At 48.5% G+C, this 24,479-nt stretch overlaps 9 protein-coding genes across 9 annotated transcripts; 8 read left to right on the top strand and 1 right to left on the bottom strand.

Moving 5' to 3' along the window:
* The first annotated feature begins 93 nt into the window (after positions 1-93).
* Positions 94-4,387, top strand: EDB82DRAFT_506730 (uncharacterized protein). Its single transcript, XM_025727569.2, has 3 exons — positions 94-310; positions 392-3,397; positions 3,455-4,387. Exons 1-3 carry the CDS (start codon positions 261-263, stop codon positions 4,125-4,127), a joined length of 3,729 nt encoding a protein of 1,242 aa, XP_025582022.2. The 5' UTR covers positions 94-260; the 3' UTR covers positions 4,128-4,387.
* A 19-nt stretch (positions 4,388-4,406) lies between these two features.
* EDB82DRAFT_506726 (glycoside hydrolase superfamily) lies at positions 4,407-6,024 on the top strand. The gene is made up of 3 exons (XM_025727568.2): positions 4,407-4,707; positions 4,768-5,082; positions 5,130-6,024. The coding sequence occupies exons 1-3, from the start codon at positions 4,604-4,606 to the stop codon at positions 5,884-5,886; spliced, it is 1,176 nt and encodes a 391-aa protein (XP_025582021.2). The 5' UTR covers positions 4,407-4,603; the 3' UTR covers positions 5,887-6,024.
* A 230-nt stretch (positions 6,025-6,254) lies between these two features.
* EDB82DRAFT_244092 (PLC-like phosphodiesterase) lies at positions 6,255-7,976 on the top strand. The gene has a single exon (XM_025727566.2). It carries the CDS (start codon positions 6,623-6,625, stop codon positions 7,886-7,888), a length of 1,266 nt encoding a protein of 421 aa, XP_025582020.2. The 5' UTR covers positions 6,255-6,622; the 3' UTR covers positions 7,889-7,976.
* Positions 7,977-9,913: 1,937 nt separating this feature from the next.
* EDB82DRAFT_477666 (uncharacterized protein) lies at positions 9,914-11,458 on the top strand (the record flags this gene model as incomplete). The annotated part of the gene is made up of 6 exons (XM_065608095.1): positions 9,914-10,109; positions 10,177-10,215; positions 10,267-10,340; positions 10,384-10,769; positions 10,823-10,918; positions 10,969-11,458. The coding sequence occupies 6 exons, from the start codon at positions 9,914-9,916 to the stop codon at positions 11,456-11,458; spliced, it is 1,281 nt and encodes a 426-aa protein (XP_065463990.1).
* Positions 11,459-12,565: 1,107 nt separating this feature from the next.
* Positions 12,566-13,724, top strand: EDB82DRAFT_244083 (membrane-associating domain-containing protein). Its single transcript, XM_025727564.2, has 2 exons — positions 12,566-12,856; positions 12,919-13,724. Exons 1-2 carry the CDS (start codon positions 12,778-12,780, stop codon positions 13,308-13,310), a joined length of 471 nt encoding a protein of 156 aa, XP_025582018.2. The 5' UTR covers positions 12,566-12,777; the 3' UTR covers positions 13,311-13,724.
* Positions 13,725-15,068: 1,344 nt separating this feature from the next.
* Positions 15,069-17,705, top strand: EDB82DRAFT_433060 (uncharacterized protein; the record flags this gene model as incomplete). The annotated part of the gene is made up of 1 exon (XM_025727563.2): positions 15,069-17,705. The coding sequence occupies one exon, from the start codon at positions 15,069-15,071 to the stop codon at positions 17,703-17,705; it is 2,637 nt and encodes an 878-aa protein (XP_025582017.2).
* A 1,430-nt stretch (positions 17,706-19,135) lies between these two features.
* Positions 19,136-19,812, top strand: EDB82DRAFT_477663 (uncharacterized protein; the record flags this gene model as incomplete). Its single annotated transcript, XM_025727562.2, has 2 exons — positions 19,136-19,189; positions 19,252-19,812. The coding sequence occupies 2 exons, from the start codon at positions 19,136-19,138 to the stop codon at positions 19,810-19,812; spliced, it is 615 nt and encodes a 204-aa protein (XP_025582016.2).
* Positions 19,813-20,391: 579 nt separating this feature from the next.
* EDB82DRAFT_506708 (Diphthamide biosynthesis protein 2) lies at positions 20,392-22,198 on the bottom strand. The gene has a single exon (XM_025727561.2). It carries the CDS (start codon positions 22,104-22,106, stop codon positions 20,496-20,498), a length of 1,611 nt encoding a protein of 536 aa, XP_025582015.2. The 5' UTR covers positions 22,107-22,198; the 3' UTR covers positions 20,392-20,495.
* A 388-nt stretch (positions 22,199-22,586) lies between these two features.
* EDB82DRAFT_506707 (uncharacterized protein) lies at positions 22,587-24,451 on the top strand. The gene has a single exon (XM_025727560.2). It carries the CDS (start codon positions 23,063-23,065, stop codon positions 24,305-24,307), a length of 1,245 nt encoding a protein of 414 aa, XP_025582014.2. The 5' UTR covers positions 22,587-23,062; the 3' UTR covers positions 24,308-24,451.
* Positions 24,452-24,479: the final 28 nt, after the last annotated feature.

Raw genomic sequence — 24,479 nt, 5'->3', positions numbered from 1 at the left:
GGGCAGGGCGGGGTGGCAACAGGTAGCTCCGGAACATATCCATACGGGTGGGAGCCTGTGGACTCACTCGATCTACTAATAATCCGTCCTTAAGTAGCCCAGACCAGTCCTTCCGATCCAAGGTTGGTCTGGTCTAGTTGAGGAATTCTGCCAGGCCACTATTTTCGACGGCCTTGTTCCTGAACACAACCAAACTAAACGTTGACAAAACATTCCATCAGCTTGTATGTGCCGTTCGTGCATGTGCACGTACAAGCATCATGACGGCTGGCAAGGTGTCCGAGTCGACTCGAGAGCGAGAGACATTCAAGTACGTGCGCATCGCTGGTTTTGTCGGGCACTCTCTTTACCATTCACCCATCGTGGCCTGTAACGTCTGACCAGATTTCAGATACGACTCGGTCCTTGTTGCTAACTCGGTGCGCAATGATGTTACAAATCTCATTCCTCCTTCTTCATTGCGACCATGCTCAGATCCTGCCATGACAGCTTTGGCACAAGTCGCCTTATTGAGGCTCGGTGCCACTCGTGCCATGATATCCTTGTTCGATTGCCAGAACCAGCATGTCATCGCAGAGGCTACTCCAGCAATGCCCATATCAGCTCACAGCGCCCTCCCAGTTACTGGCCCCGATAGTCTTTGGCTTTGTGGAACCTCGATACCTCGGGGTTACGGTGTTTGTGACATTGTATTGACCCCCCCGGAGGTTGACGACATGTTACAAACCACACTGTCTCCAGCATGTCCCATCAGAGTTGTAAGCGACCTCGCCACAAGTGAAGAATTTCGACATACATGGTATTATCAAACACGGCCTGAGCACCGCTTCTATGCAGGCATTCCCATTACAACACCTAGGGGGATCAATATTGGTGTATTCTGCATTTTAGACAACAAACCACGAGACTCATTCGATGAAGCATCCATTCACATTATGCGAGATATCTCAGCATCTATCCTGGGCCAGATGGAACTAACGCGATCTGGAGATGGGCGACGGCCTGCGGAGCGTATGGTACGTGGCCTGGGAAGTTACGTCGAAGGAAAGGCCACAATGTCTGGTTGGCGGTCGAGTTTCACTCATGCGTTCGACACTGATGCTGGCACCGAAGAAGGGGCACTTAATCAGACCCAGCAAAATTTACAGAATCGACGCGACCATGCACCATCTGTTGGAAGCTCGGAACCAATGGCAACACCGGACACTTTTATTCTTGAAAGTCCAATGGAAAAGAGGTCCTTAAGCCCCCCTCGTCCTAGTCCCACAGAAAGGCAACCCTACTCAGACGCTTTAGGAGACGAATCGCGACATAGCCAGCTAAAACATATATTCTCCAGAGCTGCCAATGTCATCAGAGAGTCGATAGAGGTTGAAGGGGTTCTGTTTTTGGATGCAAGTGTAGGCACTTTCGCTGGCAGGGTTCGGTCAGGTTCGGTTAGGCGTGGATCCCACACTCACGAACGCTCTACGTCTTCGTCATCCTCTTCATCTACGAGTCGAGGTCATGTCTCTGTCTCATCGCCCAGGGGTTCCGGCGACCCCCAAACAAAAGGAGCCCCGTGCCCGATTCTAGGCTTTTCGACTTCTATATCATCGAGTATCAACGGTGAAGCACCAGCAGGGCGCAGTCAACTAGTCCCTGAACGACAACTCCAGAGGTTACTTCGCCGATATCCGAAGGGTAAGATCTTTAATTTTGACGGTCAAGGGGTGATGGCCTCAAGTGATCCAACCAGCGAGGACTCTGCAATGGCCGCTTTCCAAGACTACAAAGCTCGAGATCTGCAAGAAGACCCAACTGGAGAGATCAAAAAAACACGAAGCGCAAGAGATCCATTTTCGCGAAGAAATGAAGGCATGGCTATTCGTGATCTTTTTCCAGGGGCACGCAGCGTCGCCTTTGTACCTCTCTGGGACTCGAACCGTCAGCGATGGTTTTCAGGGTGCTTTGTTTACACCATGACACCAACTCGCATCTTCACAGTTCAAGGAGAGCTGAGCTATCTCAAGGCGTTCAACACGGTCATCATGGCTGATGTTATAATGATGGAGAGCACGTTTGTATCGATCGCCACCACCTCTTTGCTCAGCTCGCTATCTCACGAGCTACGTTCTCCACTGCACGGAATTGTGCTGTGTGCGGAGCTTTTGCGTGATACTTCGCTGGATGTCTTCCAAGGCGATGTACTACGCTCGCTTGACGTTTGTGGGCGGACTCTGTTGGACACGATTAATCACTTGCTCGATTGGACGAGGATCAACAACTTCGCCAGGATGTCTAACGAGCAACCGCTTAGTCTCGGCATGACTTCAAGGCGTGGAACGCAATCTAACAAGACGAGTTCGCCAACGGATGGTATGATGAGAATATCCTCGAATCTTGACGTTGATATGCTGGTGGAAGAAGTCGTGGAATGTATCCACACAGGCCACACCTATCAGCAACAATCTGTCTCACTGCTGGGCGATCGTAGCTCCGAGGAAGAGCTTAGCCGTGGTTCCTACACCCGCCTCGACGGCATGGACTTGGCAGAAAGCAGCGAGAGAGAAAACCAAAAGCCCAGCAATGGAGTCGGCCTTAACAAGGTTCTTGTGATCTTGGACATTGATCCGACCGAAGACTGGGCCTTTCACGTCGAATCCGGTGCTTTACGGCGAATAATACTTAACCTTTGTGGCAACGCTCTCAAGTACACCACACATGGTTTCGTGCAAGTCAAGGCATACCAAGACCCTCCAGGTCAGGCCCGACCGAGAGACAGAGTTGTCCACATTGAAATCATGGATACGGGGAGTGGCATTGGACAAGATTACCTCAATCACCGCATATTCTCTCCATTTTCTCAAGAAAACATCCACTCTTCAGGTGCCGGACTTGGGCTCAGTCTTGTGCGAAAATTTGTGAGAGCGCTTGGCGGCTCCATACACGTTCAAAGTAAAGTAGGCACAGGAACCCGTGTCGCCGTGAAGATTCCGCTACAAATTGCTAGCCCTGAATCAACCGAGACAGCTACTGAGCGCGACGAATTCAAATCCCAGATCGTCGAACTGTCCCGCCTACGCGTCTCTATTAATGGCTTTTCGTCGCCTCGCGGGGGTCCAGAGAGCCAACGATGGGGCTTTGGGGAATTTGACGAGTACAACTTATTGGAGAAGCTTTGTCGAAACTGGTTGCAGATGGATGTTGTTGGCCCCCTAGGAAACGAAAGCTTTTACCCCGACCTGATCTTATGCGACGAGTCTCACCTGGAGTTGATAGCGAACCAGCCCCGAGGCGAACTTTCGTCCCCAGTAGTCGTGGTATGTCGCAGCGCCGCAATTGCTCGCCAGCTTGACCATTTCCACAGGTCACGTCGCAGGTTAAATTGGGGGCTGTTCAGTTTTATATCTCGCCCGTAAGTTTATATGTTACCATTGCTCTCTGCTTATCACTGACATGGCGGTTGCTATAGTGTAGGGCCAAGAAAACTGGCAAAAGCCTTTGTGCTTTGCTTCAGGCGGTGGACCAAGCTGCAATCAACAGCCGCTGACCGTGCCAGCGTCTCGACAGTACTTGATGAGCCACCAACTGTACCGGCAGCAGAACTAGGCTCATCTGGAGATGGACTTGATAACAAGAGCGCAGGGTACTTTGACCTTGCTCCCAAGCTTTCACCACAGAAGAAACGGGCACGGATGGATGACGACGAGTCCCAGACCCCGCTACCATCAACGCCAGCCATACGACCGGCTCCTACGCCATCACAACCCCGATTCCTCCTAGTGGAAGACAACGCTATTAATATGAAGATCCTTCAGATCTATATGAAGAAGTTGGGCCTAGTGTATGACTGTGCATCAAACGGGCAGCAAGCTGTGGAGTCATACAAAGCCAGGGGCGGGGCGTACAAATGTATCCTAATGGACATTTCGATGCCAGTAATGGACGGCTTCGAGGCAACACGACTAATTCGATTGTTTGAGAAAGAGGGAAGTCTACCACGCAGACAGATAGTGGCCATCTCTGGTCTCGCCTCGAAGGATGCGCAGGAGGACGCATATGCCAACGGACTGGACTTATTTCTTGCCAAGCCAGTGCAGTTAAAGGAACTCAGTCAGATTCTTAAGAGCCGGGAGCTTATTTGATTCGGACGAAATTTTGGATGATGAACATGAGGCGAACACGATACCACGAGACATTGTTACTTGTTTAAGCAATTGGGAGGCCTAGCGTTTGATGCAGTTTTAGCTGCCGTAAAGTGTAGATTACCTATGAATAGGGGCGTCTTTCGGTATATGTTACTAGACAGGATGGATACAAAGGCGGCGCAATGGCTTGGTAAGTCGTCCAAGAGATGACATCAAATATACGTTAATTCGCGAGTAATTGAATTCAACAAGATTAGTAGTACCTTGGTACTTTTGTGGATGTTCCTTTTTACTAAGTTATTGTTTTGGAAAGCGGCAGCGGGCCGTTGCAGTTATCGTGCCTGCCTACCAATTGACCCGCATATGCAGATGTAGATGAATGCAGATGCACCCAGACGTAACTTAATCACTCCATCCAACAACTGTCAACGTCAACTTTTCAACATCATTCAAGTAACAAGGCATAACTCAAAATGCATTTCTTGAAGAATTCTATCGCTTGGCTTCTTGCTCTTTTGGCAATGGCAACTGCGGTGTCCAGCACGGAGCCATTTCGCTGTATCATGTACCTTACTGGGTATGTCGATGCTTTGTATCAAGACTGAAGATCACCACTGACCACAGCATGGTACTCTAGGCAGCACGATGTCCTTCCAACCAAACAAAATTTTGAAGACGCTTCTCACCTCGTCATTGCTTTTATGCGTTCCGAATTCTTCAATGTGGATAAGCAGCCTGATGTGTACCCAATGTTTACCTCAGTCTCAGATGTCCGCGCCCGCGCTCCCCAGCATGTCAAGGTAATGATAGCTATTGGAGGATGGGGTGATACCCAAGGCTTTGAAGAAGCTGCCAGGACCGAGTTCTCAAGGAAGCGTTGGGCACGCCAAGTCGCGGCTATGGTAGCAGCGACAGAGGCTGATGGCATCGACGTTGACTGGGAATACCCAGGGTGAGCAAGCCTGATAATGCTACTGAAGATGTGCTGAATGAGAACAGCGGAAATCGTGACGATTACAAAGAGGTCCCTAATTCTGAGCGCGAATGGGAGATTGAGGCTTTTGTTTCCCTCCTACAAGAGCTTCGTGCTGCCCTTGGCCCTGAGAAAATCCTGTCTGCTGCTGTCCCGGGCAAGGAGCCCGATTTGATCGCGTTTACGTCCGAAACTGTCCCTAGAATCATGAAAGAGGTCGACTTTCTCAACATCATGTCTTACGAGATGATGAACCGCCGAGACAACGCCACAATGCACCACAGCGGTGTTGAAAACTCTCAGGAAGCCGTTCAAAGATATATCAACCGCGGCGCGTCGCCTAGCCGCGTCAATTTAGGCCTCGGGTATTATGTCAAATGGTACATGACCGAGAGGTGCGATCCGGCGAAGCCTGTCGGCTGCCCGACTCCCATCCTCGAGGATCCGGAGACCGGGGCTGACTTGGGCAAAACCGGTGGCTTCAGCTGGCACGACGAGGTTCCTAAGGATTTAGTCCAATCGTTTAGTCGAGCGCGATCTGATGGCAAGTACGATTTCGATGGAAGTTACTATTATTGGGACGAGCAGGAGCTTCGATGGTGGTCGTTTGACACGAAGACGAGCATTCAGACCAAGTTCGAGCGTATCGTGCCGCAACTCAAACTTGGAGGCGTGTTTGCTTGGGGCATCGGAGAAGATGCGCCTAGTTTTGAGCACTTTCTGGCGACAGCCGAGGAAGTTCGCAAGATTCGGGAAGGTGATGGAGTCAAGGACGAGCTTTGATTGTAACATTTACGACAAAGCAACGATTATGGCGCATTGGGTTATCCATGCAAACACATGCATGAAATGCAGTCTTTCAATTGAACCATTGATTTCAACACCGTCACCAAGTTCTTGAGTTCGTTAAGGAATCCCTCATGCATGGGTATGTACAAGGGTTCGATTAAGCTTGGCTCGGCAAATCATAAGCTCTGGACTAAACACGCTTTGAACTAGCTGAACCCTCGAGTGCAACGCTACCAAGCCATATCCTTAGCTTACACCTCCAACGACACCCACATCTCCTCCACACGTGCTTGTCAAGACGGTTGTATTGCATGGATTGACCATTCACCGACGCCTAATCCCCCGTGCTTATGCAGAGGCTGGTCTGCAAGTGCTGTGATCGACGATGTGATTTCTCAATTTGGGGCTCGTAGTCCGATGAACAACACCAACGAGTTGGCAAACGACTGCATGTTGGAGCTGCACCTACTAGAATGAGCTTGTTCCTGGGGATCCCAGACGTCATGCTAGTAGTTCGCCCAGATAGGCTTATCGAGTCGGGGATCGTTATGAGGCCGTCCATCCATAAAGCCTGCTGAACCCCCAGGTGTTGTGAAGTCTCTCGTCCTTGATCCAGCCTTTTGGAGTCAATTGCGGTCGTTATTCCTTGATTCTTGCCAAGTCTTGTTGGTGTCTTTTCCCTCTTGCACCTGCTTCCCTCGTGTCAATTGATCAGCTTGTCCCATCCACGATGCGTTTCTCGACTCCTCTCATTGCTGGCCTTGCGGTTGTGAACCCTGCCGTGGCCGCACCCAAGCCCAGCTATAGCGACAAGGAACTGTTCAAGACTGTGAAGCCCATCAAACAGATTGAGCTCGGCCCCCGACCTTACTACCTCGTCAATGACATGGACGAAGGGTCTTTGAAGAAGAAGCTCCAGTCGTGCTCCGAAAAGCCCCAGAAGTCTTCAGAGTGGTCAATTGCTCACCGTGGTGGTGCTACTCTTCAGATCCCCGAGCACTCTCTCGAGTCCAACCTGGCTGGAGCTCGTATGGGTGCCGGAATCCTAGAGTGCGATGTTGCTTTCACCAAGGACCGCGAGTTGGTCTGCCGACACTCTCAGTGCGATCTTCACTACACGACCAATATCGTCACGATCCCCGAGCTCAACAAGAAGTGCACTCAACCCTTCAAGCCTGCCAAGGATGGTAAGCCTGCGTCCGCAAAGTGCTGCACCAGCGACATTACCTTGAAAGAGTACAAGACTCTGTGCGCCAAGATGGAGGGCTTCAATGCCACCGCCACCAACGCAGCCGACTTCCTCAAGGGCACACCCGGCTGGCGAACTGACCTGTACTCTACATGTGGCACTGTCCTGAGCCACAAGGAGCACATTCAGCTTGTCAAGCGACTCGGCTTGAAGCACACTCCCGAGCTCAAGACGCCCGAGGTCAAGATGCCCTTCGATGGTGATTATACTCAGAAGAAGTACGCGCAGCAGCTCATCGACGAGCACAAGGAGGCAGGAGTCAAGCCAAGCGACGTCTACCTCCAGAGCTTCTTGTACGATGACCTCCTGTACTGGCTCGAGGCCGAGCCTGAATTTGCTCGTCAGGCTATGTACCTCGACGAGACGGGCGACACACCCGAGACTTTCAAGACGGCTGTGGCCAACCTTACTCGCTATGCCGAGGATGGAGTGCGCTACATCGCCCCTCCTCTGCCTTATCTCGTCCAGCCTGGAAAGGATGGTAAGATTGTGCCCAGCGCGTATGCGAAGAAGGCCAAGGAGCTGGGGCTCAAGATCGTCACCTGGAGTCTGGAGCGATCCCCTCCTCTGAAGAACGCTGCTACCAACGGTGACTACTACTACTCGACCATTGCCAAGATCGTGAACAACGACGGTGACATTTTCAAGTTGCTGGATGTATTCCGTGAGATTGGCGTTGTTGGAGTTTTCTCGGATTGGAGTGCGACAGTCACGTATTACGCCAACTGCTTCGGTCTCAAGCTGTAGGATTGAAGTAAAAGAATTGAGGTTAAGATTTATGGAAAAGCGTTGAGTTTGAGTTTTAACGGCCTCTGTGACGGTTTGATGTTATGACGTTGGAAATTTGAGTTGATACGCCGTTCGACGGTTTGGCATGTTGCCCGTGCGTCAACGCTTTTATATTCCGGAAGAGTTACAAGGGATCATTTGATGTATATTTTTACCAATATTAATTGAGTGAAGAACGTGGAACATAAAAACATTTCAACGCAACAATTCTTGATCAGAATCAACTCTGGGTTCCCTTACCAAAAACCTCAACTGTACCCTTCTTTGCACAATGCTTGTGAGATCAATAATCGTATTTACAATCTTTTAATACGCCATGACCTCTCCTTTTGGGGCCTTCATTACTTTTAAGTAGTATTACCCTATACCGTTAAATGGCTTTTTGGCTACCTTCGCTTTGTGGATAGCTTGCCATTGTGTGCAGGTAGTTGTTACACAAATCGAATAGGGTGTCGAACTCGTCATCTACTCCATCAACCTATGCATGCAGATCCGGATATACGGGTTTAGCTTCCCCATGAAACTTGTTTGTGAAATTGGTATATGTTTCGCGGAGTCGTGGAGCATTAAAGAGTTTCGGAGAAGATTGAGGCTAGCTAGAACTCGCAGCGGAGCCGAGATGACGAGAAACGCTTTTCCGAAAATAGTATGCATTGAGTATAAACAAGTCTTATAATTACTTGACTCCCCGCAGAGAGAAAGGAAGGGGGGAATTAAGGATAAGCAACGAAGAAAGGAAGAAGCACGCTCCATGTTGATATTAAAACATAGTCACTCCACAGCACAGGATGAACAACTCCCGTCCGCGCTTCTCGCTAAATTAAAATGATCTACCAATCGCATCAAAGATTCATGACTCGATACTCCATATCTTGGTTCGAAGTTCAGTTGAGCCAATCGCATATGTTGTGGAAGGCAAGATAGATTTTCATTGCATTACGGGAGACTCTAGTTGAAACAACGACAGTTGGAAACTGCAAAGAACTGAGCATTAGGTGTCCCCGCTAGCACTTCTTCAGCCCTGCACTATTGATTAGCCTGCCGCGTTGTTGTAGGGCAGTTGTCGAACAATGAGCAACTTACTCATCGTCTGATGTTACTGTCAATATCATCAGCCTGCCATGAGACCACTCAACTGTGACTATTTCGAATACTACTACTACTGTGAAGTACCATAATAACCAGACATTTGCTATGTTCTATTATAGGGGTAGCTAGCATCTTCTCCCATCAACCAGACTCCGGCAGGCACATCAAAAATAGCTTGTGACTTAGTTTGTTTCTTAAGTCTACTTCCGGACAGACCATCCGAACCGCGAATCGTTCTTCTGTGGATCTATCTAACTGTTTCCTTTGATCCGGCCTAGGCGCCTGGTTATCTTGTTTTAAACGCAGAGTTTAGTTACCGGTATTCAGTACCGCAAGCTTTCTGTAGCAGGATATTAGATCGCCAAGTGGCCCGAGTCTGCAAATCTCCGGGTGGTTTGGTGGAGCGAATGTAAGGTAAACGGTTTGACCGAACGGAAGCCGTTGTTTCGAAAGGGGTCGGAGCGTTAAATGGGTTGTGTTGGTTTGACCTTCATGTTTAAAGAAGCCTAAATGTCGCATCTTGTGTCTTCACTTTCCACCCTTTCTTCGTCATTGACTGACTTGACTTGTATCTCTCTTTCTTTTTCTATTCTTCTATTCTGTTATTATTCTTTCTTGAGCGTATTGTTTGCGCCTGGTCGATCCTTTTTGATACATTTTCACTGTTCATTTGTTTATATAACCCGATCTGAGATCGAGGCACAGAGTACATTCTTTTTATCTCAGCGATTCATCTACATTCTCGACACTTATTCACCAATCAAAACGGGCCATACGACATATACTTACGTGTAAAATTTCTTTCATTCTTTTCAAGAACACGCCACCAAAGATTTGCGATTTCTTCGACCTAACAAGATACCCCTGACTGCCTCGCTGGCCATCGAAGCCGTCATGCCAGTTGTCAATGGCGTCCCGGTCGCTATATTACCCCCAAAGGGCTATGTGGTCAACTTTGATCACCCGCAGAGACGGCACGAGATAGAAGCATACGTGGCTTCGAGTGTGGGCATGGGCGTTGCTTTCCTTTTCGTTCTCCAATATCTATACGTAAAAGTATGGATATTGCGCAAGCTGGAGTTGGAGACTGGTAAGAACTTCGTTTATTCTCACGGGTTGTATCGTATGCTGAGACAAAGCAGCATGTCTTTTGATAGGGTGGTTTTTCTCCATCGGCGTGCAAGTTATCTCACTTCGTAAGTTATCACCAAGAGTTCAAGCTCGCAACTTATACTGACCATGGGTAGAGGGATTTTTCCTTGGAATAACAGGTGTACATACATGGGAGATTCCTCTCGCCAAGTTCAACACTGGAAACCTAGTAAGGGACACTCATCGAACCTTCTTTGACTTTGCTGACACAGATGCCCAAGCTCTCCTTCATCATCCCGATCCTGTATGCGGTATGCACCGCCTTCTCCAAGATGGCGCTGGCGCTGTTTTACCGGAAACTTTCACCTCAGCGATGGTGGCGGTGGAGCGTATACGGCGTTATCTTTCTTGTTGCAGGCTATAACCTTGCCATCATGCTCGTTATCCTTTTTGGCTGCGTTCCGTTTGAGAAAAGCTGGGACCACATGATGCTTGAGGGGAAATGCGTGAACAGACCGGCGGTATATATCTGTACCGCAGGTCTTGGAATCTTGTCAGACCTTATCCTCCTGATAATGCCCTTGCCAATGGTTCTGCGCTCGCAGATACCTCGGCGACAAAAGGCTGGCCTCGTTGTACTATTTACCATTGGTTCTGCGTAAGTAAAGCTGGGACAAGCATGATAGAATATGTGCTGACAACTTGGCATAGAACACTGGTGACTTCAGTAATACGGCTAGTACTCCTGGTTCCAATCTTTGGCGCCGTCGACGTCAGTTGGATTATTTCCGGCGCGATAGTCTGGGTGTAAGTGTACTCCGATTCTTGGAAAAAGCAGTTGCTGACTCTAGAAACAGTTTCATCGAAGCGAACCTTCTGATTGTCTGTGCATCACTGACGACTCTCCGATGCTTTTTTTATCGCGTCGCACCAAGATGTATTGGCGAACGAGGACCATCTGACGATATTGAGAGCAGCAAAGGGACGAGAAAACACCCCTTCCGGACGATAGAAACTGTTGGTACAAAATCTAAAAGAGGAAAACTCGATAGCCCGACTGTAAATTCCGGATTTGACCTCAAAACCATTGCCAGGGCGCAACCGGTGAGGACCGAAGTCACGGTACATACACCGGACGAGGAGAGAGATGAAACAATCAGACAATTGCGGAGGCAAGAGTCAATTAAGAAGTTTGGCAGTTCCGCAGTGGAGGCTCAAACATGGGATGCATGCAAGGACGGCAGTGATGATGAGGAGCTGGCGATTGTGCAGACGACGACTGTGACAGTGGTATACGGACCCCGAGAAAGCTACATGCCCCCTAAGAAAGTCGAGGACATGGCTTGATTGGAGGATATATTTAGAATAGAAGGCAACTTTGCCGATTAATGATAATGAATACTTTTTTGTTGTTATTCGTGTTAAACCTCAAACCCCAAACATGGTTGATGGACGAGGATGATGCTGGGCCAATGATTTGCGGATGAACTTGGCGATTCGAAACGGAGCTGCCAAGGCCGAAACATGTCTGGGCGTCTCTCTGGGGCCTCCAAGTCTAGTCAAGTCCAGTTAATGGGCCAAGAGTGGTTTGCGTAATGGTTTTCTGAGACTGTTTGTCAAGACATGATGAACTTGGTAGGCATAGACAATGAATGCGTGAATGAATGAGATTGTCTTAGGATCCGGGTTTCAGTTGCCGAACCAAGGCCTAGTCAGTATAGTTAGCTCTGGGCATAGCATCAGCCAAGAATAATGTAGTAGCGTAGATCAGAGGAATACTGGTGGTGATCACTGATCGGTAGTGATTCGGATGGGGCCGAGAAAACGACGAAATTGCTAGTCAAGGCTGGACTAAACTAGACTGGACTACTAATAGAATGTTGTAGAGTTGTCGCGTCACGTCATGAAACTATGTTTATTTTACTTATGGGCTGTTGTCTTGTTGAAATAGTGATGATGAATGCTTGTAGGTACAGTACTTGTAAGTGTTTGCCCAGAGTATGGAGGAATGCTTGGTGTTCGTATTCGGGAGATACAAGTGGCTGTGTTGGATGTGTTGAGCCACAAAATGACATCACCCAACACTCATCACCCAAACATCATATGTTTTGGGGCCTCGACCACGTCATTCGTGCAACGCCCTCTAAACGCCTTCGAGCACTGAAAGCAGGAAATCGTCAGCCACTCAAGGACGTCGTCAGCGCAGATCTCGAGACACTGATTCTTTATGATTGGCTCTGACCACTGGGTTATTCCTCGCTTGGGGAAAGCTTCGCGCTTGGCTTGGGTCTTGGAGGGGTCTTGGGGGTCTTGACTGCCGAATAACTGACGTAGTCCCCATTAACTGGCCTCGATTATTCTCCGTAGTACCTGGTGCTGGAGGGTAGAGCGGTTCCCTGATGGGCTAAGCCACATGACTGACGCTGTACCGTCATTGTTCTAGGAAAAAGACAAGACAAGACAAGAAGTCACTGTCATCATCTTTTCCGAAGCTCCCGTCAATTATTTAAAGTTAATATCTACTTATATCTTCCCCCCTGCTGGACCCTTTTTCTCTCTTCCTACTCAACGACCCAGACCTCTCTTGTCTTTTGTCTTCCCTACCTTGGACAAAACTTGATACCCAACATAAACCTACCACTACTACATCCCATACTATCATCATCATGTCTATGGGAATCATCACCATTGTACATGCCGTTCTGGCTGTCTTTCTCATTATCGAGTTAGGCCTCACAGCTTACAGTAAGTCCCAGCACTCTCTGCTCTCCATAGGTATCGTATCCAATATACTAACAAATCTTCAGTGGTTGATTTCACCGACCGCTGGTGGACCGACTCGCCTGCCTCCTTCGCCTTCTTGCTCTTCTGTTCCGTCTGGTCCATCCTCATGCTTCTCTACCTGGCCTTGACGCCCCTCTTTGCTCCTCGCATCTACCACAACATGATCGCTCTCGGTATTCTCGCCCTTACCTCGCTCTTCTGGTTTGCCGGCGCTACCGCTGTTGCTGCTCACATCGGCGTTCCTAAGTGCCACGGAGACACCCGCTGCCAATCCACTCAGGCTGCCGTCGCATTCGGTTACTTCATCTGGGCCATCTTTACTGGCTTGACCATCATGGAGGCTCTTGCTTTCATGCGAGGACGTGGCCACACTGCTCACGCTGACACTAAGCCCGGTCACAACTACGGTGCTTAAATCAGATAATTCATCGGAGACGTAATGAAGTGATGTCGACCTGAGGAGGAAAAGAAATGGCGACGGAGTTTTGTTTATTGGTTGACTTTCCTTTTAATTGTCATGTCATGTCGCGTCATGGAAACGGCCGCAAGATACCCTTCTGTCAGAAGTGCCCGTTACAGGTCTACCTTTTTTGTATTATACGTTGTATTAATGTTATATTGGTTCAGACAAGAATGCGACCCTACAATCCTGTTGCATCATTCATTCTTATTACCGGAAATGCTGACTTTCATTGCCGAGAACAGCTTAACACCATAAAGATCGTTTCGGCCAATTAAAGTACATCCAACCTTAAATCAGTGCATGCCGTGGCTTATGGCCCTGCACGACGCTTTGAAATGGTTGCAGGCCATGATGGAAAAGTAAGCCACCATTTCTTGGCTTCGCGTCATTCTTTTTAAGCCAGATGCGTCGAAATCGTCATTATATCATTAAATATACCTAGGTTTTTAGGACATTCATCGCATCAGTCCTGTGACATATTTGACATTGTATTTGGCTTAGTTCACCACCTGCCATCTGATAAATAAAAGATTAAAGGTCCTTGTCAACGCGGGGGAAATAAAGTGAATCAATTTTGGACCCTGGATCTGTTTGTCGGACCCATTACAAACATTAATTGATGATTCAGTTAATAAAGAGCTGACTGACACTTTGGTTGGCTTATCTTCTTATCAAGCTGAATGATGGAAGCACCAAGTCAAGATACAAAAAGCAAAGAATAATGATCGCCTCTGTCACCACTTCCCCCGTACAAGCGATGTGACTTTCCTCTTATAAGTAGGTGAATTAAACCCAATAAAGGAGCCTAGAGCTTACTTAGCAGCACATGGATCGAACTGGACGAGTGAGCTTACAGCGTTGGGGTTTATCTCCAACTACTAATATATTTCTTATCAGCCATATGGTCAGTTTTACTGGGATTAATTGGCATGGATGCTTATCAGCTGCACAGACCTGCCCAGATGCCAAGGAGGCTATGGGATAGGATGAATCGACACGGAATTCAATCCGGTATGAGAGTTGTAAATGCTTTTTAAATGATAGGTCACGGATGCATGAATCGTTTTATTTCGTGGCGTTTATTCGAATTGTTTACATGTGGTTATGATGAGTCTAGGTCAACCCTTTCTTTTCACATCACAACTTGTAACTCATAAGCAAATACAGCATTTATCAACCTCTCTTCATTCTGGCTCCGGATACCAGGTACCGAGACAGGTAAAGCCCCCCATTAAACTGCCTTTACGCTAGACAAGCCTGAGCACATCAGCCCTAGCTAAACTCCAAGACTTGCGGGCGTTATCAGACAGTTCGCAGCGTTGTACCGCGGCTCTGCGGCCGTCCCCTTGTAAGAGAGGGACGTGAGTCTCGCCTCGACGGGTTTAATGCTGCTTTCGTGCTCTTCAACTTGATTATTCTCCGGGGAGCGTACCGTTAGTCTGACTGCCATTTCTTAGTCTGCGCCTCCTTGTCGTCTTGTCATCTGGCAGCTCATATATACTATTTCAACTGCACTGCTTGCCACACGCGGCAGCTTTCTGCAAGTCTGCACATCATCAATTTCAGTAGTTACTCCCTTTTATTACATACCAGCTCTCTCAACGCCACTCGATTCATCATAGAAACACTTGGGCCATTGTCTTTTATTTATCCTGGTTGTTCTTTACACTGCACAGCTACCCACTTACAACCATATCCGTTCTATAAATCATGTCGGCACGAAGCGCATATGCGCGCAAGAAAACAACGCAAGCAAAGAATAAAGACCCAGTCAAGCATGGAAGAGCTCAATCTATAGCAGCTACGTCTTCGAGTGGTGAAAGTATATACGTCGACACTTCGTACCCGCCGACCAGCCCATTCACATCGTCTCCTCGGTATCCTCCACCAATACCACAATATGCTACTATGCCAATGGGAAATAGGGGCGAATGGCAGGGAAGAGGAAACCCAATGACAGCGCCAGATTGGAATAGGGATGCGTATCTGAGCAACCAACTTACTTCGCCAACAGAGGATTGGGTTCATGGACGAACAAGGAGAGCTACCATGCCGGAAGAATACAGCACCATTGAGAAGAGCGGACTGCGATCAATGATCGACAAACGAAGCGACGATGTGAGGAAGACCATAGCAAAGACATTTACCTTTCGCAAGAAGGAAAAAGACGAGGAACCATTGGACGAAGATGATGAACCCAGCCGACCAAGTGCTGATACTGTACAACCCAGAATCATCCCTAGCCCTGGTCTCAGTCCTACTGAGAGCCGTGGTTGGGATATAAGATCTACAGCGCTAACAGAATCACGTTTACCATCGGTATCTTCATCGACACCTTCTCAGTATCTTCTTTCACCGTCGCCAAGATCACAGGTCTCATGCAATATACCACTTGCTGGTCCACCACCAACTAGCAAGTTGCCGCCAATACCTCAGGCAACTCCTGCGTCGGCACCGCAAATGAAACGTTGGTGTGGAGGAGGAAAACCCATAACCAAGTGGAACAAAATGCGAAAAGACCCGGAGCTGTGGGATCCCAATGGAGATGTCTTGATCTATCTCGGACGCAATGGTCAAAGCTTGCCTACGATGCGTATGTCTTCTTACATCATCGAGGCAACCAACAGTCGATATTTGACTTCGCTTCTGAATCAAGGTTCACTCGAAGGACAGGCAAATCCACCACCTTCACCCAGAGGTGAATATTATGAGGCAAAGCTCGGGCAAGACCTTCGAGATGGTCTACTAACACCTCCTACATCAGGACGTACCAGCATAGGGGATGTGGGAGGACAAGTCTTGTACAAGATGCATTTTCCGCCTCCGCAGAACGCAAAGACGATCGACCAGCTGCGTCACCAGATCACTACGCGCAACTTCTTTGCACTACTACTGAACGCTTCGCTCGTAGGCCTGTCTTTGCACGAAGCTTTATCCGACCTTCACGTCCGGCTCGACAGTTATATGCCTCCAAACAACGACAATGTCAGCCAGATAGTACGCTATATATACAACCGCGATCTCGACGATGTTCGAAACAGCCCTTCAGTGGCAGTATCACTATTGATGTGGGCCGAAGAGCCTGATGTCAGGTGGGAAGAAGGTTGGAGAGAATGCTTCACGCACTCCGTGGGCATGTACGATGCTGTGCAAAAGTGTAAGGACTTCAAGCGCATCTCCTCAAGCACGAGGCAATTGATGGACAGGGCTAGTAAGGAGATTTCAGACCGCGTACAGGCTGCCGAGGACCGTCTCGCTAGCTTCAGGTTTCAGGACATATACATATTCACCCCAGAAACTGTTTCGGAGATGAGAGCAATTGGTAGACTGAAGGACATGTTACTTCAGCATTTCGAGCGCGAGTACGGATCTTGGCCTCCTGCGTCGGCACAACAAGACAACCGATCAGTCAATACCGCCGAGAATGACAGTTGGCTGACTCGGACACTGGTGATGAAGCTTCAAAAAGACTTTGGTGCGCTGTATGATGGCCTGGTGGACCGAGACATTATATGGGGTGTCTTGGAACTGAGGTCAAGGAATATGGTGGCGCTAGTGTCTAAACAAACCAACAGGCCTATTACGTCGGATACGGACTACTTGCCGATAGCAGATATGATGATTGAGTTTGACAAGAAATATCGCTTCCCGCATATTCCACATCCATATCCTTTATTGCCCGAGTCGACGGGTTCATCTCGAAGAAACGATGCGAAGAAACGAGCCGATCACATCAACGCGTTAGAAAAGAGGATACGACTCGCTTACACAGAAAGCTACAACGAAAGCGAGATGGATAGCGGGTTCGTCACCAACAGCCTTGTTCAAGCGTTCGAGCGATTCGAGAAGATGGATGATATCGAGAACATGAGTCCAGCGACGGCACGACGTAGTCGTTGGATTCTTATATACGGTATCCTTCAATCACTGGCCTCTGTGTCTGTGGATGATGGGAGAGTACAGTACAGTGACAAGGTCGAATATCACTTGAGTCCAAGGCTCGAGGGAGTAAAGTTACCGCCATGGAAACGGGGGCCGAGTGAAAACATTGGAGAGGGAGCGCACCAAAGGTCTTATTGCTGGACAGAAGAGACGGAAAGAAAAGATGACAACGACGACGACGATGAGGTTGATTTGAGTCTCATTAATGACCTTGATCTACCAATACAGATGAACACGGAAGGAGCGGTCGGAGGTCGGAGCACGGGGCCGGGGATGAGTGGATCTATCAGCACGGACACAGACACGGACATGAACAGAGGTTTTCGTCCAGGGTTCAAAGAGAAGAAAAACCGGAGAGACCGAGAGAATGAGAGTCCAGTAGTGACGGATTATCTGTATACTTAATTCAATGACTGAAAACTAATTAGCTTAGACGGTAATGGTGAAACTACTAAGATAAATTCTATCGATGGTACCTGTTGATCTTTGTTTGACTTGAACTGAACCCCCCAGCCACCGCTTAAAGAATAATGGATACTATCTCCAACAAGGCTCCATTGATGTGCTGCTGCGATGCGGATCTGCCGAAATGGGAAGATTTATAGGCGAATACTACTGTATTCTTCAGGTCTGAAACATGTAGCTGAACCGCATTTATGCAAGTTTGGATCATGTTCCTGAGTATAGATGGATCTTGCTTGTGCATGCATCTGCATCAATTCACCAGCCACCGACGAAAGCGCTGTAGATGATGGAAAATAGACTTCTTAGCCAGGGGTAGTTTTGTTCAAGGGTCTAGTCTAGTTAACGGTGAATCATTTAGCGGGGCCGTCTCGTTTTAGATACAATCTTCGTCTTCTCTCTGTCACTCCCAGCCAACTTGTTTTGTGAGTGTTTTTACCTCTTTTGGAGGGTCTGTGAGCTACTTTGCTGACCAACCTCTTGAATTTTTGTGACGTTGCATCAAAGGGTCTAGAATTATGGTCTTGGCCTTATAGTGACCTTCCTGGCTAAATAGAAAAGAAAGAGGTGCCTTGATTTGTGATTCAATTGCCTCAATTAATATTAGTTGTCTGACATGTTTGATGATTTGGCTGTAAGTGCTTGCATTGCTAGTGCAAGTCGACGTCATGTTGCCAATTTCGGCATCACCGTCCAGGAAGAACGTTGAACAGGTAAAACTTTACAGTAATAAAATCTGGGGAAACTGTATAACAATATAATTCAATTTATATGGACGAGTACGATAACCGATGCATAACTTCTCATCTCCAGTTTCAAGGTCGACATTTCACGACATGAACATGCATAAACCCAACAAGATGAGCCCAAGGCCCTAAAAAGTAGAGCCCAACCACTAACTCAACACGCTGGAGCTACAGGGGTGCACAGGTGGTTTTACAAGGGTTATCCCACCTCCCCCGTGGTCCTGCGCCATCTATTTCCAAGCACCAACCACCTTATTCGAATCGAATGCATTGCATCTTGCAGTAGTTCAAGACTTGTTCAAATCATGTCGAAACCAAGGAAATCTTGACACCAAGTTTTGAATAGCTTGAACGAACCTTTTTTTTTTGCTACAAAACCAGGCCTTTCTTCCCACACACCCTCAGCTTCTTTCTCTCTCACCACTTGATCCCTTCTTTTTTCCCTCATCATCATCACTCATTTCTAGTCACTGACTATACTAGCATCACTTATATCCTCACCCTCTTATAAGTCACTGCGCACCCATCATTATTACTTTGGCCGGCGCACCATAAACCGTTCTATACCAGGCATAGATCTTTGCGACATACAACATTTATCGAGTTGCAAGGCTATAAACCGCAAAGATGCTCTTCGCAATGTTCTTCGTCTTTTTCCGGGTTCTTCAGATTATCACTCTGGTAAGCAAAACACCACCATTTATCTCTACTTTTGCGGACATCCAAATTAACTCATCCATTAGATCCCGTGTATGGGTATGCTCGCCTGGTTCGTTGATGGATTCGTCAAGCAGAATGCCTTGACACCCGACTCTATCCTCATCCTCTTCATCGTCTCGGTTCTCGCTCTCGCCTGGGCAATCTTCACCCTCTTCAGCTACCACCGCTCCTCGACAAACGCCCACTTTGTCGCCTTTGTTGATGCCCTCTTCTTCGGCGCCTTCATCGCTGCCGTCTACTACCTTCGCTACGTCCAAAACACCGACTGCGTCAGCATCCGCCGTTCAGACGATTGGGATGTCTCTGCTGGCAATGTTCGTGTCATTGGCCCCGGCTACGACCTCGTCAACAACAAGCCCTGCTCCATGCTCAAGGCTTGCTGGGCCTTTGGCATCATGAACGTCATCTTTTTCGCCATCACCTCAGTCGTCGCTTTCCTGCACGGTGGACACATGAGCGCTTATAACCGCAGCCACTCCAGCCGATCTTACCACTCCAGCCGTCACAGCCACCGAAGCCACTCTCGCTCTGGCTCTCGTCACAGCAGCCGTAGCCGCCCTCACTCTCGCCGTGTCTACGTCTAAGCTGGAGCATGGCTGCCGCTGCGCTTGACTCGAGTGCCAGCAAGCACGGACCAGAACAACAACACATCGAGGATACCGCCTTTTTGGGCGTCTACCGCCTCTCCACTTATATCCATACCCAAATACTACAATACCCCAGCCCAATGACCGCCAGATGGTAGTTTCGCAAGCTCTCCAGCTTGTCCCTTGTGCCCGGATGGGTGCCTGCATACAACGCATCACGACGCGTGCCGGGGACCCCAGTCCTCATCAACACGTCAAGGGCACAAGCTGCCAAGAGATCCTGACGAATGCCGCAAGGAAAGCGGCTTAATGCATTATGAAATCTCCTAGAACATATTTTCCATTTTATGCGAGAATCTATACGGACTTATGAACAAAATACGATTCAATATGTCTTTATCTCTCAAGAAGGATACAAGAAGATGAAAGTGAAAGAACTTTTGAGCTAGATAATGATGTTGCCGTAGCTCATGCCCTGGAGGCTGCTCCGGTTGATGATTCTATTGTATATAGCACTATGACTACACTTTTAAACGAGCCGACGAAAAATAAATAAAAAGAACCATGAACCTGTTATATCAAGAAATGTGGCTTGACCCATTCAATATTCGCCTATTTTTGTCTATATCCCAACGCCTTATGATGCTAAAAATGGTATCACTTTTGTTTTCGTTTTGTACTCAATGCCGACCTGATTCACCAACTTGATATCCCCTCGCGACGCCGCTTCTACCTTCTTCAACCAACGTACTGGCCTCGTTATCAAAGTCAGTACCCAAGCCTTGCCATGTTCGACCGGAGCGAAGGAACTCGGCTCCTGGACTTGCCACGCCATTGATGCTTGCCAGTTCTCCAACACTGCGCTTGATGAGAGAATCGTTCTGCTGGGCTGAACTAAGTTGACCATCGCCGGTCGCCTCGGCAGCGTCTGAAGTAACGGGATTCTTGCGGACTGGGAGTCGCATAGGACGACTCGATGAGATCAACTTTCCAGTGCGCATGTCAAACTCAGGGGGCGCAGACTCTTCTCCTTCAACACCACCAGCGACGTCGTCGACTTCGTCCTCTTCTTCCACATCAGCATCCTCGGACTTCTTAGTCGCATCCGCAGGCTTGTCGTTGAGCCCAAGTTTCTCGATACCTCCCCACCACTCGCCGCCCCAGACACGCTCCTCCTCGCTCATCAGCGCAACCTCAAGCTCAAAGGGTGTGATGACCGGCCTCCAGTATCCAGCGTCATCTTCAATCAAACCACTTTCCCAGCATCCCACGACGACCCAGCCCTCAATTTCGGCAAAGTTTGCCAGCTTGGCTGGGTTAAGTTTACCCACGACAATGGTGTAACTCTTCTTGTCCGCACACGCAATCCTCTCGCGGAGGGTGTTGATGGAACTCAGGTAATTCGCAACTGATAATGTGTTGACCAGAATACCGATCACACCTGCGGAAGCGAGGGACAGCACCTTGGCGAATCGTCGACGAAGAAGACCTGCTGTGCGCATTGTTGGGTTTTCGAGGGCCGGAGAGGGTGTAGAGAGGACGTGCAGCGAGGCGAAACGTGTGTAAAGAGCGAGTAGGAGCGCTGAGGGCGGATCGGAGATGTGGATGATCGAGTAGGCCTTCCAGTGTTCGTCGTCATGGGCCTCGTCTGAAAGGATCTTGCGGTTGGGAATCAAAGCGGCAGGGTCGCGAGTCACTGCGGTAGAGAAGGTGTCGTTATAACCTTGTTCCTTCAGCAGGGACACAACCTTGTCAACATGATTCTGATATGTCAAGTCGGCCATGATGACCAACTTGACAGTATTATCGCTGAACTCTTTCTTGATTTCGTTGACCGTCACCTCGTAATCTAGATCGTGAGTGGTGTAGACATATATCGCAGGAAGATGACTTGTAGGGCTAAGACAGGTTCGACCGTAGTGGACTACAACATCTGCCGAGACGTGCTCTGCAGCGATTTCGTCGACGCAGCAGGCGCTGTAGCTGCTGTCGGCGAGGACGTATATCCTCCTCTCCGGTTTGGCCTCCTCTTGGGCATCATGGGTGCTGATCTCCTTGGACAAGGCTTCTACCACGCGCGGGGCATCGACAAGCATAAAATCGGGGAACTGTAAACCGATTCGCTTCCATCCTCCAGCGCGGATCTCATCGGCGGTACGAACGATCTCGTATGTTGTGCGAAGGGCATCGTCGGAGAGGGTCGAGGTAGGGATCGAGTCTGCGGCAGGGACCTCGAGAATATGGTCGTCCGGTGTCGATAGCACGGGAGCAGCCGAGAGTTCGGACGCCATGGCGGTAGCAAATAGAAATAAAGATTTTCTTTTTGGAAAGTTGGAAGAATAATGAATATTTTGGTGGGGTTTGGAGGATTGATGGAGGGGAGGGGGTGTCAATGCGGGGTGGTGGTGCGAATTTGCATTCAGCATTAACAAGGACTATCACTAGACAAGAGACCCTTCAAAGCCACATACAGTGTTCTTGTTATTCCGTTTTCTTTATGCAGGGGCATTTTTGGAGAGTTAGTTAGATTTGTGCACAGAAGTTTGTGTATATCCAACGGTCCAACTGGTACGTAGGTAGCTTTTTGACGACTGAGACCAATCAGATAGCCTTGATTAGTTATCATGTAAAGTCATTAAAGCCATGTTAGCCATTGTATGGTTCAGCTGGACCTTGGAGTATACGAGATGCCTATTCGGTCGGAATCAGTAACAGGCAAGTCCAAGCTTTCATTTGGACTAATCTGTGGCTATCCGTAATCTGAGACGGAACAACGGGGTGAACCACGGTAAAGACCGCTTCCCCCATAAGATACGAGGGTATTCTGCTCGGTAATAGTACATCTTTTCAAAGTCTCTCGCAAGATATCATGGGCATGAATAGATGGAAAATGCCGGACAGATTTCATATCCTCGGCTGACTTAAGCTTTTTAACTTGTGTCCAATATCGAGACAAAGTAGCACCTAAAGATGCTGAACCACCCCCTGTCAACCCTCGATTAGGCAATCCGTATACACCAAAAAGGAAATCAGTGTATGCATCACTGCCGAAGATTCGACTTACACGACTTTTGTCTAGCAATATCCATCACTAAAGGAGAACTTTTCTTTCTTCAACTGTCACAGACGAATTGCTTCTCTGGTCGAAATCATGTGAGGCTAGACGTTGGTCGCAAGTATTTAAGTCTGTCTGCCGATCGTGACGAAATTCGTTTCCTGCAACAAACTTGATGCACACATCGAAAACATGGATTCAGAACCTCATCAACAACACTTTCTAGAGGGCAAGACAATTATTGTCGCTGGTGCAGGTGTCGCAGGATCAGCCTTCGTTATCGCTCTGCGCAAACTCTGGGATCCTCGACTGAAAGAGCCGACCATCATCCTCTACGACCGCGATTCTCCTGATGTGAGCGCTCAACGAGAAAGCTACACAGTATCGTTAGCTGGCTACGATACTTCGGGTGGCCTATTCGCCCTAAGAAAACTAGGTCTCCTTGACGAGATACTGGACAATGCTGTTTCTGGTCTGAACGATGAAGGCGCTTTCAAAATTTGGGGACCGGCCTGGAATGAGTACGCAAGCTTTCGACACAAACCCATTGATGGGTTACCCTCATCTAGTGTCCGCATAGCAAGGAAAGATCTCCGCCAAGTCCTACACAACAACCTGCGACCAAGCGATTCGGTACAGTGGAACTCCCGCTGCCTTTCAGCCCGTCGGCTCGAAGACGGCAGAGTGTGCGTCCAAGTAGCAAGAAGGTACAACGAAAACGAAGTGGTCTCGGAGGAAACTTGCGATGTTCTCATCGCAGCCGATGGAGCAAACAGCAAGCTACGGACAAACCTGCGACCCGAAGATGGCCTCGAGTTCGCTGGGGCTATCTTGCGTGGAGGTATCTCTCGATTCGAGGGCCTTCCTCCTGCTCCCATCAACAAAGATTGGGGTTTTATGCTCTCCGGAACTGGTGTGTCGTGCTTTTTCTCCCCAGTCGACAAACAGAGCGTTGTATGGGGTGTTGGTCATCTCGAGGCGGATCAGGTGCCGAGGCTAGACCTAAACGACGAGGAGATGGTGCAACAAGTTATTGAGACAGGCCTTCAACTTGGCAAAGAGCTTCAAGAACCATTCAGGACGATTGTACACTACACGGATCCAAAGACTGTCTTTGCAATCAACGCTCATGACAAAAAGCCTTTCCATCATGAGGAGATAGAATCCATTCCTGTCGTGTTTATAGGTGACAGCAATCATGCTGTTAGCCCGTTTGCTGGTTTTGGAGCCAACCTGGCACTTTGCGATGGATGGGATTTGGCACAACAGTTGTGCAATGGCCGATCATTGGGGGATAGTGTGATGGCCTACGATGATTTGGCAGTAGCTCGAGCGCTTCCTATTCTGCAGCGATCAAGGGAAAGACTAATATCAGGACATAGGAGTGGTGGTGGTATGGCAACACGCAGGGGAGAGAGGCAAACTAAGCTTGCGTGAGAGGAGAATCCAACCCTACCTTTCTTTGTATTATACCCATTTTCTTATCAATTTGAATTTCATTTCATCAAGTAGATGTTGAATTGAGCTTAAAAAGAGGTGCGTCTACTTGATAAATAGAAGCTTTACATTAATAGGGCCCTGCAGCTCTAGCCCCTCTTAGGTAGCCCCG

This window comes from Fusarium venenatum (assembly GCF_020744135.1).
Source record: "Fusarium venenatum strain MPI-CAGE-CH-0201 chromosome Unknown EDB82scaffold_3, whole genome shotgun sequence".
NCBI classification, from domain to species: Eukaryota; Fungi; Ascomycota; class Sordariomycetes; order Hypocreales; family Nectriaceae; genus Fusarium; species Fusarium venenatum.
This window is presented reverse-complemented; position numbering and strand designations above follow the sequence as displayed.